At 32.6% G+C, this 11,777-nt stretch overlaps 1 protein-coding gene across 2 annotated transcripts in view; it reads left to right on the top strand.

Annotated features, from left to right (window-relative positions):
• Positions 1–11,777, top strand: part of LOC127873539 (uncharacterized) — a 48,589-nt gene that overhangs the window by 4,541 nt on the left and 32,271 nt on the right. For both annotated transcript variants that reach the window (XM_052417421.1, XM_052417422.1), the window contains exons 3-17: positions 784–870; positions 1,629–1,682; positions 1,945–2,107; positions 2,267–2,427; positions 2,725–2,898; positions 3,358–3,520; positions 5,239–5,393; positions 5,919–6,075; positions 6,214–6,383; positions 6,540–6,686; positions 6,979–7,138; positions 8,306–8,466; positions 8,781–8,937; positions 9,320–9,483; positions 9,633–9,788. In XM_052417421.1, coding sequence (XP_052273381.1) covers positions 819–870; positions 1,629–1,682; positions 1,945–2,107; positions 2,267–2,427; positions 2,725–2,898; positions 3,358–3,520; positions 5,239–5,393; positions 5,919–6,075; positions 6,214–6,383; positions 6,540–6,686; positions 6,979–7,138; positions 8,306–8,466; positions 8,781–8,937; positions 9,320–9,483; positions 9,633–9,788 — 2,194 coding nt within the window. In that variant the 5' untranslated portion in view covers positions 784–818. The remainder of the gene's footprint in view (positions 1–783; positions 871–1,628; positions 1,683–1,944; positions 2,108–2,266; positions 2,428–2,724; positions 2,899–3,357; positions 3,521–5,238; positions 5,394–5,918; positions 6,076–6,213; positions 6,384–6,539; positions 6,687–6,978; positions 7,139–8,305; positions 8,467–8,780; positions 8,938–9,319; positions 9,484–9,632; positions 9,789–11,777) is intronic.

Genomic DNA, 11,777 nt, shown 5'->3' with positions numbered 1-11,777 from the left:
TGGAGGTGTTTTATCTATTTTGGCACCGTATGTCACAATATTGTATATGACTATTACATAATATTTGATTACATGCATTAAGAAAGAACACAGCATTTTAAGCGTTCAATTTTTCATGCATTTGCATGGAGATGAAAACCATATTATATAGGTAAGATAATGTCGCATTTAGTGGGCTCCCTTGTAGATATGGATAGTATAATGCAAAAATCAGAAATTTGTTTCTTTTCATAGATGTTTGAAATGTTTGTCGATGTTTAAAACAACATAATATCATTGTTTAAGAAAATAAATAAATCAAATCAAGTACAATTTATTTATGAAGAAGATTGTAAGCGGAATTTCCGTTCAGTCAATAAATCCAAATTTTACCAAATATATCAAAATATATAAGATATAATTAACTATGATGGATACTGGATGTGCATTTAATCAAGGCAAAAGTAAAAATAACATTATAACCAACTCCACAATCATATGCGTTTTCCGTTAAAGATTATTGTTACTTAACCGGTGTATAATTAACCTATTGTATTATGAAAAACAAACAAGATGTTTACATGTCCAACAAATATTTTGTATTTGAAATAATAATAAGCATAATTTTTTATATCATGAAAAAGATACAAATACGTGTACTCCATGTTATCCGATATTATTCGTACAGAAATATATAGCTACCTTTAAGAATGCATATTTTAAACCCCTCAACTTAGTATGTGTGTACACAATTTTCTTATTTAACGCACGTTTAACCAAGAATGTTTTGTTATTTCATGCTAGTTACAAACATCAACCGACAATTTGTTAAAATAACAATGAACAACCGAGAGTGTAGATGGCAGCGTTTATTAATAACCTTTGCGTTTGGTAAGTATTTACTTTCTGTGTTATCGTTAATGCTAATTATGTATTTCTATTAATGAGGGATTTGATGTTAAATTTCCTGTGCAAGGATGTCAAAGTTATGTCAAAGTTATTCTTTGTGTTATCTTCCATTTTCTGGTGGTTAAGTAGTGGGTAACGCTTTAATCATTTACATTAACAATTACAAGTTAAACAAGTCAATTATTTCAATCTAAATGAATTACATCAATAAAAAAAACATTAATGCGTTCATAATTGTTTGTTTCCTGTCAGCTATGCTGTGGAAGCATCAGATTGTTTGTGCAGGTATTTTTGTAGGTGGTCTTAAGTCGATGCATTTAAATGTGTGTGTGTTGATTTTAATCTCATAAATATTAGATACCAAAATATCAATATAAATGAGCTTTGGCTGCAATCATAATGCAATTCAAAAAGCATTTATCACAGTAATCCATTGAATACACGTAAACATAATACAATTATAATTTCCGTAATCTCAACCAGGCAATGTGGTCGTAATATGAAACAGTGTTTTTTAACATAAATTATACATATATTCAATAATAAAATTAATTTTACTTTTTGCAGATGATGTCCCTGTTATTATATGTGTGATTATTCCACTTGGTAATAGTAAAGTACTGTGTAAAAATACAGTTATTTTTTTTTTAAATATCAGTTAAAAGAATCAATTATCTCAATCGAAATGTATTACCTCAATAAACAATACTTATATGTGCATGATTGTTTTTTTATGTCAGCTTTGCTGGTAGATTTGACTGTTGTTTCCGAACAATCTGGAACAGTAAGGCTATGTAGGTATTATAAACTTCATACATTTTAAATAGTGCGTCTTTGTATCAGAAAAAACACGCCACACATCACTATAAATGAACATTGACTGCAAGTATTACCCAATTAAAAAAGCAAATTCGCAATACGCCATGTTATACTCGTAAATACAAAACAATTACTATTGCCGAAAGTTCTACCATGCAGTTTTTTTGTAATATGGAACTTGTTTTAGCATGAATTATATATGTTCTTATAAAACAAATTAGTTATACTTTCTTGTAGATAATTTTACTGGCAAAGACATCAGATTGGTTGGGGGAAACAGTGAGCTGGAAGGACGAGTAGAAATAAGCATTGATAGTATCTGGGGGACAATCTGTGGAGACGGCTTGTTTGACTTTACTGACGCAGATGTTCTATGCAGAATGCTTCATACAAATCTAAGGTTATTGTGTTACTATTTCCTTACTATGGTACTTTGCATACAGTTGAGATGTTCCATTTTATAAAAGTGATTGTTTTACAAATGTTAAAAGTAACTTGTATACTTACTTTGTAATAAAATTGACAAAATATAAATTGTAAATGGTATATCTCCTTACAGTGCTCTAGACTACTCCACAAATGGACAATACGGATATGGTAATGGCCCAGTATTTTACCGTTCGTTAGCATGTACTGGATTAGAAAAATCAATCCACAACTGCTCTAGGTCAACAGGTCAAACGTGTTCCCATTCGAGCGACGTGGGCTTGATATGTGCAGGTACAAACAACTTAAGTCTTAAATCCTAGTTATGTTGGGTTTCCCTTTTGTAATACTCTACCGCAAAGCTTGAGGGGTTTCTGTAGGAATGTCATTCGTCAATCAAAACAGTAAACCTCCTATGACCGTTGAAGGATTTCATTAACACATGTTACAAAAGTTAAGATTATAAAAACATTGTGCAGAAGGTATTAGTCAGTCACGCCGCCGGAAGATGGCAACTGTCATAACCATTTGGACTTTTTAGTTTTACTCTTAACATTTTTTAAATGAATATTAACTTCATGTCAACTGTAGGTTGTTCACGACTGACACAGCGGCATTATGGGTTGCTGGAACACGTCAATATTACAAGCAATGGTGACATATACACTGGCAGATGCAGCAACGGGACCACTTATTTCCAGTTCTTATATCAATGTTCACTCAACGGCACATGGGAAGAGTATGGTACACGATGTGGACCTTTAGGTATTTCATCTTTTAAACTGAACTATAAACCGTTTGTATATGTGTTCTGATCCTCAATGCAAACATTTTGTATTGTATCGATTGACACTGTTGTGTAAAAAGTGTCCAATCAGTGTCTTAAGGACTCCGGTTTGATATTTTAAAAAATACACAATCTCATGATATAAGATGCGTATTCTCATCTTTTGTCTAAAATAATAATGTAAATTGTTTACAAAGGATATGTTCACATAACCACAATGCTTGTTGTTGATATTTTTAAACAGACGTAATGCACAGATATAGATAAAACGAATGCAAACGTTCTTCTACGTAATTTGCAACCCTTAAAAATGTTTAAATGTCGCAGCGTGTTAACCAAATTCGGAAGGTCTTTATTTAACTTTAAAAACAATCAATAACCTTTCCGAGTTTAATCATGTTAAATATTTTTTTTAAGTCTGGCTAATCAATTTACAGCCGTGAGAGACGTGCGATTTGTTGGTGGAGTCGGCCTGTATGATGGAGGAGTGGAGGTGCTTGTTGGGGATACCTGGGGTCAAGTGTGTGGATACATATCGAACTACACCCGACATACTTACTCTGTCGGTGGACATGTGTTTTGTCAGATGAAAGGGCTACAGTAAGTATTAATTAATATGTTGATTTATAATGGTGTAAACTCAAATTGTTATTGCATCTGCATCTTGTTTTTTTTTTAATCAAAAGCAATGAAGCTAAACATTTTCACTGCCCGTTTAAACAATTACACAGTTTTATTGCTCATGTGTGTATTAACACTTATCGGTAAATCAAATTTGAACCATTCTTAAACTAAAATCGTACGTTTCATAGAAGCTTTTTTTATACTCCCGTGTACTCTGGCATCCGCCTCATTTTTATTTATATCTGAATGCTATACACTACAATTATACATGTTTATTATTTCTTTAATGCACGCTTATATTTTTATTTAATCCGATCGTTCAGTTGTCTTTAATGTAAAATTCACTATGAACCCGATCTCTAATAAGCATGTTTCGGTCTGAATATTTTTTTTAAAACAACGTCTCCGTTTCATCTTCAGAAAAAGTTTATGTTTACAATAATGACAGATTATTTAAACCCTTCTTATCAGTATGCAAAAGTATATCAACACAATGTGTCGATTTTTAATCTGCATGTACATGCCCATTACCGACACACACACTCTTACAATGTTTGTTTTTAAATTGATGTAAGCAAATGGCATAAACCGATGACCGTATCACATCATAAACCTGTTTTTGCAAATAGACTCTTGAACAAACTAAAACCCTGCGAACATGTGTTTTCATTAATATTCATATATAAGGCTTATGCTATCAAGAAAAATGTAGGATTTAAAAATGGTGTGTTAATTCTCGAGTTCACAAAAATTTAAGTATTGAGTTATCACATGTAAATGGGATTGGTTTCAACAATAACTGCGTAATGAGACTACGACATTTTAAATCAAAGAATATAGCGAATTTTGACCTGTCTTTAAGTTATCATGCGAAATGTTCACAAGAATACAAAGTATATATTTCAAGCCAAGTATTGAAAAAAGCTTCAAAAAGCACATGATTTTCGCCACTCATATCATAGATTACGTACTGAATACTTTGTTGTCACAACGGAGAACGCATCTTGGTAAAAACAAGACGTATAATAACTTAAAATAAAAAGGGTCAATCGTATCGACGTCTTTTAAGCATGTTGTTATATTAAAATATTGTTTAATCTTCTAGACCATCGAATATGTATTCCAGTACTCAAGGATTGAATTCCGTTACCATAATTGACGAATATTAGTAGATAAAAATTGTTTATTGCCAATATGTACATGTACAATTTGAGGATTAATATCATCGAAAATCAACTATATGTCTATAAACGATCCATGAACTTGTCATTTATGCTTACAAAATATTGTTTGCACCTGTGTAAGAATGTTTATTATGCGGGTTTTTTGGGGGGATTGGGGGAATTACAGTCCTCTGTTCACTATAATGCGACAATTGGTCATAAAAAGCCTTGGTGCATATTTCAAATTTCAATGTCATCATTACATTTATCCGTCTGTAAAGATCTGTATCGAAGTTTACCCATTAAACAAATGTTAACGGATCAAACATGATCGATTGCCTGTTTGAAATGTTTTTGAAAAAGAAGATTGTGTATTATCTTTAGTGTAATGCAATACTATTTTAGCTTATGAATTCATGGATCCACTACTTTGTCTTTTTTTAAATGCTCTTTTCCTTACAAGCATCATTAGTTACGCGATGCGCTTAAAAAGATATTATTTAAGATGATGCATATCCGATATAATTTTAGTTTGACATCTATTATCTTCACATGGCGATACAATAGTACAATGTCAAACGGTTTGATTGCAAACCTCCAATGTTCTTCAAATGCCACAGATGTAAACTTATGCAGCTATACAACAGTCTATTCATGCCAGTATCAATTAATGGTTGGCTGTAATGGTATGTAAATATTAATGATTATAATATAATTTAACACGATGTATCCCTCTCTTTTGTATATATAATATGTTTTATTAAATACGTTTTAAATGAATACTGTCTGTGGTATTACATATGTGCTTGTGATGAGAGATATTGTGAAATGTTTTAACATGTATTTGTTCAATTGTTTGTTCATTATTTAATCAGAAAAACAAAAAACCTTTAAAACCTTTAATATATCTATATTTCAACAAATTTGATTTATTTCATAATATCTTTACTCACAACAACACAACACTTAAAAGTGTTTAAGATTGCAAGACTACAATGAAACAGAAACAAACATTATAGTGTTGATAAATGTTTACAGTCAATTATAGTTTTTGATGTGTTTAACATTAGAGATTTATCATCTAATAACAATGCATGTGTTGTGTGGTGTTATTTGAAGATTCTTTGAATTTGAATTTTGGTATGAATAGTTGAGCACTACGAATGTGATTGAACACTGTTGGGTTATGTTGATATTTATAATGATTGCAGGCTTTCCTTTGAAAATAAGCTCAATTAGTTTGGTTGGTGGATCAAGTGCACGTGATGGTCTTGTAGAAGTGCGAATTGAAAACACTGTTGGCACAATCTGCCAAGATAATTTCGATTATAACGATGCACAGGTCCTCTGCAAAATGATCGGATCGCAGTAAGCTTCGAATGCACATGGTGTATCATTAAATATATATTCGTTCTGATTAAAATAGTTTCAATTATTTAGCCAACATCGAATGCAAAATGCAATTTTTTTTCTTTAAAAATTAATTATAAGCACTATGAATTACAGTGCCGCTTCTAATTTCTACGTTGACTATCATTATAACACCACCGGCCGCCTTCCAATGATACGAGACATTCAGTGTACTGGACAAGAAAGTCACATAAATAATTGCACATACAGAACACCGCACTTCGGCGACAAATGCATCGATGGCGCAGTAGCTCTTGTTTGTACAGGTATAGTACATGAAAAGTGTAAATCGTACGTGTATACATGCGAATACACATGCTATTTAATAACTGACAATGGCACTTTCCTGGTTATAAATAACTGACTTTAAGTAATAAAATGTCAAAATGAAATGTGTTTAAAACTAACTGTATACAATTCAGACTGCGGTCAAGTAAACGTTTCAAATGGGCAAATAACGACATACAATGACACGTCGAGAACGTTAACAATTCGATGTCATACTGATGACCCAGCCTATGTTCAATACATATGTGGAAACAACGGACTATGGAATAAAACTGCCGAATGTAAGCAAAATATTCACAATTATTTCAAGCAACGCTTTGGTATGTAAACGGTTAACACGTTTGCAATTTATTGTTACGAATGATAATAATAATAATACAGAATCGATCTTGAACAAAGTTAAATGCATAATAAGTTAAACCATTCGTAGTGTATCCCAATAAAAATTGTATTTTATCAATGACAAATATTAACATCATTGTTTCGCAAGAAATGTCGTCATTCGGTTATTTCTCGCAAAAATTGGTTATCGTTTGAATGTTATCAATACACATTACAATATTTATTTTAAAGGTATGTCAGTAAATATCCAAGACATTCGCCTAATGAACCAAGCATTATATCTGTATCAAGGCACAGTAGAGCTTAAAATCAACGGCACATGGGGGACCATCTGTGACGGCATGTTTGCGAAAGAAGAAGCAACCGTTTTATGTAGAATGCTAAATGCTAGGTAATTCCCATTTTAACAGGTTGATGAGACTTGTTAATGATGTGATAATTTCGTTCAAAAACGTATGGACCTGGAACATAACGAATACCCTTTCAAAAGAATGGCATCTATGGATCAATATGTCAAATACGTCGAATCCGGATAAATACAATTTTCTCTCGCCACTATCGTTGGCACTCTTCAACTTTTAAAGTTTCAGCTCACTGACGTTTCGGTAGCTTTTTAAATCATTTTTGCATGTGAAGGTCTACCACTACAAATGGTGGTCATGTCGGTATTCCCAAGTACAAAATAAAAGCTAGGCAGAACATAAGTCATTTTCATCATTTCGCTTGCTTTTCTCGCCATTAGAACTTCTGTTCTTAAATTTGTTCGAGTTATCTACAGTTAAGCGTTTCTAATGAAATTATATGTTATGTGCGCTGTTTGGTTATTACTTTCTGATCATTGTACCTACGGGTTTCCTTTAAAAATTTGTGTTTTAATTTATTTTCAATGGGTATTTCTGCAAAGTTCATATTTACTGTGTGTATGAATTACCTATCAGACCTTTTAGATGTTCATGGTAAGAAGTGACGTATACAAATGTTGAGACCACTATGATGTACAGAATCGGTTGACATTTCGTCAGCTTAGAGCCAATGTCATTCTTAAATGTTCAATATTTGAGTTTCTATTTAGCTTTCAGTTGTGTTTTTTTTCATCCGCTCCATATATCAATATTATTTCAAGGATTTTAATAACGCTTTGATCTTTGAGACCGTCTGAAGCCGGTCACGCCAACACTAAGTCCGTATTACACTCAGAAATTGGATGCTTGTGTCTGTATTTTCATGCCCTGATAATATTTATTTTTTTCAAACGATAGTTATCCATTACAGTCCATAGCTTTTTCATGTTCCATGTTTGTGAAGAAGCAGATTTAAAAATGAAACTTAACTGAAATAGAAACGGTTATATAAAATTGTCAGAAAAAAAGTCGCGACATATTTTAAGGTCACACGGATTACGGCTGTGGATATAGCTGTCCTTAAGTTTGGCGTGTGATAAAAGTTCAAATTAAAAATTCATTATAAATAGTGTTGTGTTATTAATAAATGATGAAACTAAAGTTATTAATACAAGTTCCTTTACATAAATATATTATTTACTTTATTGCTTCTGAAGTTACTATTCATACACGACAAATGGAGAGTACGGTCGAGGATCTGGTCCGATCCATATGGCCAGCTTACAATGTTCGGGTTCTGAGATGGACGTCGGCAGCTGTTCGTTTCACTCGCAACACAACTGCTCGCATTCAAACGATGTTGGCATTCAATGTACCTGTATGTATTTGTTTGTCGTTAAGGTCTATATTACACAGAAGGTTCTGTAATATTATTTATTAACACTCAATTGTATGCAATACTGATATTTGGTTAACATAGCTACATTCGGCCTAATAGCATACACTTCATTTAAGTATGTTTGTGTATTTAAAGATTGATAATGTTCTTTCTCTATGTTCTTTAATTAATGGTGATTGTTTGTATAATAAAATTATGTATTAAAACATGTACTTGATAACATTACATCCAGTAATTATCATCATGAGCTAAACATTGTATACTTTGTATAAAAAATATATTTGTCATTTTAGTTTCCAGCCTGAATGTCACCGATATAAGATTGTCTGGTGGTTCAAGCAGGTTCGACGGCCGGGTGGAACTGTTTGCAAAAGGAGTTTGGGGCTCGGTTTGTGCCAAAAATTTCTCTCCAGCATATGGCAAGATGCTTTGTCAAATGATGAATTTAACGTAAGTGTGATAAAAAATGTGTTTAATACAAAAATAATGTTTCTCCAAATAAGTAAAAGTCATATTCTGACGTTCTAACTGTGTTAAAGCCATAAAACATGAACTAGTAGATAGATGAAATTGTTCTTACTTAAATCATCATTTATAATGATACATGTCCACACACATAAATCGAAAACCACAGTATCAAGTATATTTAAAACAAAAACTAAAACGCAGGTAGTCCGCAAGCATAGGTATAATTTTAAAACAAAAGGTCACACGAATACAAGTTTGTGGAAAATGGATACTGTTTAAACAGTTCCAGTCATAAATAGTATTTTGATTGATGATTTTAATTATTAATTATAATCTTCTGTGTAAAGTTTGCGTTTCGTTACAGATATATTAATCATTACTGCTGTTCACTAAATGGAAATGGGGCGTTACTTCTGCATATAACAAGTTGCCCTAATACATCAAATCATATCAACAAGTGTGTGTATGAACCGCTACCACCGTATTGGCTTTGTTCGCCTTCAAACACGACGTCTTTGGTTTGCTCGGGTATTTATCGTTGTTTTATAAAGCTCACAAATTTAAAAATGCAAAACATCGGTTTATGCCGATTATCAATCAACTCTACATTTATATTATAGCGATAGTTTAGCTATTCAAAACCAAATAACATTATGCAACACGTTTTTTTTTATCAGAATGCCCCGCTCTGCTTGTGTCTGGTGGTTCGTTGTCATACAACACAAATGGCACCATTGCCACACTGACCTGCAATGCCGGATTAACTTCAAATATCACCACATTTGTTTGCAATGCAGGTCAGTGGTCACAACAGGCAGCAATCTGCCGTCTATGTAAGTACATATGTACAGTTCACCATTTTTTCTTTGTAAACGCACATTTTCGTATCAATATGATATTTCGCCAGGATGCAAGTTCAGTTTTCATTTACTCGTAATCAAGAGGATGGAATTATTCTATATTACCAGACTATAATAAAATATTCCTCAACATTATCTACATAAACATCATCTTAATTAACAGTATCACCATCAGTCAGTTCCTTATAAAAAATAACACATAGAAAAACTAGGAGTGCATGTTTGTAATTGACAAGACTTTTACAAATAAATGCAAACAACAATTATTCTGACGACCGTATGTCTTCAATGTGCATCAGAGATCGACCTCAATGGCCGAAATCTTTCTCATCGATCTAAGAAATGAAACAATACTACATGTAAATCAATTCTGTAGAACACGTCCTTGCACGTAGCATTAAACATGCATATGTGTTGCATGCAAAAGTACACTATTATTTACACATCAGACGTCAAGCCTAGACTTAAAATCATTCAAGTACACAATTTACCTTCACCATTTAAAAGCACAAGCCCACGGACGCTACGGCCAAAACAACAAACACGCCCCTCGCCAATGCCTAAAGCGCACACAGGATGCCTCGAATGTCCAGTCATCACACCAATTGCAAAGAAATCTGCAAAATAATCAGCTATTACAATATTGTGAAAATTAAATTATTTTCTAGAAAACCATGTAACTAACACCTGGGTACATTCATTTCGCACGTCAACACAATAAACAAGCATCAAATGCGTCCCGCACGCATCCCGGACATCAACGGAAAACAAATAAATTACCCAACCCACAAAATCCACAAACCCATACCATAACATAGTGAAGTTAATTCAGAAGTATTCGAATATAATATATATGCATAAGACGAACATTTGCAACAACTGCATTAAACCGACATCTGCATTAAAACAGTCACACAAAAACGAAAAGATAAGAATATCAGTTTTAAATTGTTAGAAAAGAAGAATAACTTGTTGCTTATAACTTTCAGTATATAGCAACAATTATAACAATTTGAAAAAATACAATAAGACGGATATTTAAACATTCTAAAAATTTAATAAAATTACACGAAGGAGTATCTCCAGGACGCGTGAGTCTAAAGTATGATACACATCACTTATCATTGCAAATCGCATTAATGCAAAATAAGGAGAAAAGAATGGAGCAGATAATTAAGAAACCATAGCTGCTTCCGACTTAGTTAAACATTCATCCATTTACCTCATCAGTAAAGGAATCGGTTCGTGTTAGGATCCCATCTATCATTAACTAAAACACTGGACTGAAAATATAGACTAAATATAGACTTTTATCATTCAATTTAACAAGTAAAGTAATGTAACCGATTATTTTAACACACATATATTCATTAAGGTGTTGGGGCGGGTTAATAACCTTTTTTCTGCTTCTGCCCCTCAAATACACACCTCGAATAGTAAATCAGTAGGTTTGAACCTCATAGAAAACCCCAAAACGAGAAAACTCTCGCTTTTGCGCGCAAACATCATTACTGCTTTCTCTACTAAATAATCTGTAAAAAAAATACGTTAACGTATTTATCAATCCGATAAAATTTTCTATCTCCCTTGTTCACAAGTCATTAAACCTACAAATCTAAACACATGTGTGAAATTTGCTTACAAAAAGCTAGTCCTGTCATACAACCGACAGTCATCGATATGTAACAAAAATTAAAAGCTGTCTGCACCTGTCCCATGATTGAACTCGGTAAATTAGTTCATGGTTATTAAAACTATACAATGTCAACAGGGTTGTGTATTATTTAATGAGTTTCTTTATTCAATACTGATTATCATACATGTCATAGGTGAACAAATTTCAAAATAAAGCAACTGGTACTTGAAATGCACGTTAACAACATTTCGCAGATAAGGGATCTTTGCCATCTTGGCAAGTTACTACTTTCAACCACTGCCGATAATATCCGGTTGTTTAGAAGA

This window comes from Dreissena polymorpha, chromosome 3, assembly GCF_020536995.1.
Source record: "Dreissena polymorpha isolate Duluth1 chromosome 3, UMN_Dpol_1.0, whole genome shotgun sequence".
Lineage (NCBI taxonomy): Eukaryota > Metazoa > Mollusca > Bivalvia > Myida > Dreissenidae > Dreissena > Dreissena polymorpha.
Note: the sequence above shows the minus strand (reverse complement) of the source record. Positions and strands in the feature narration are given on the sequence as shown.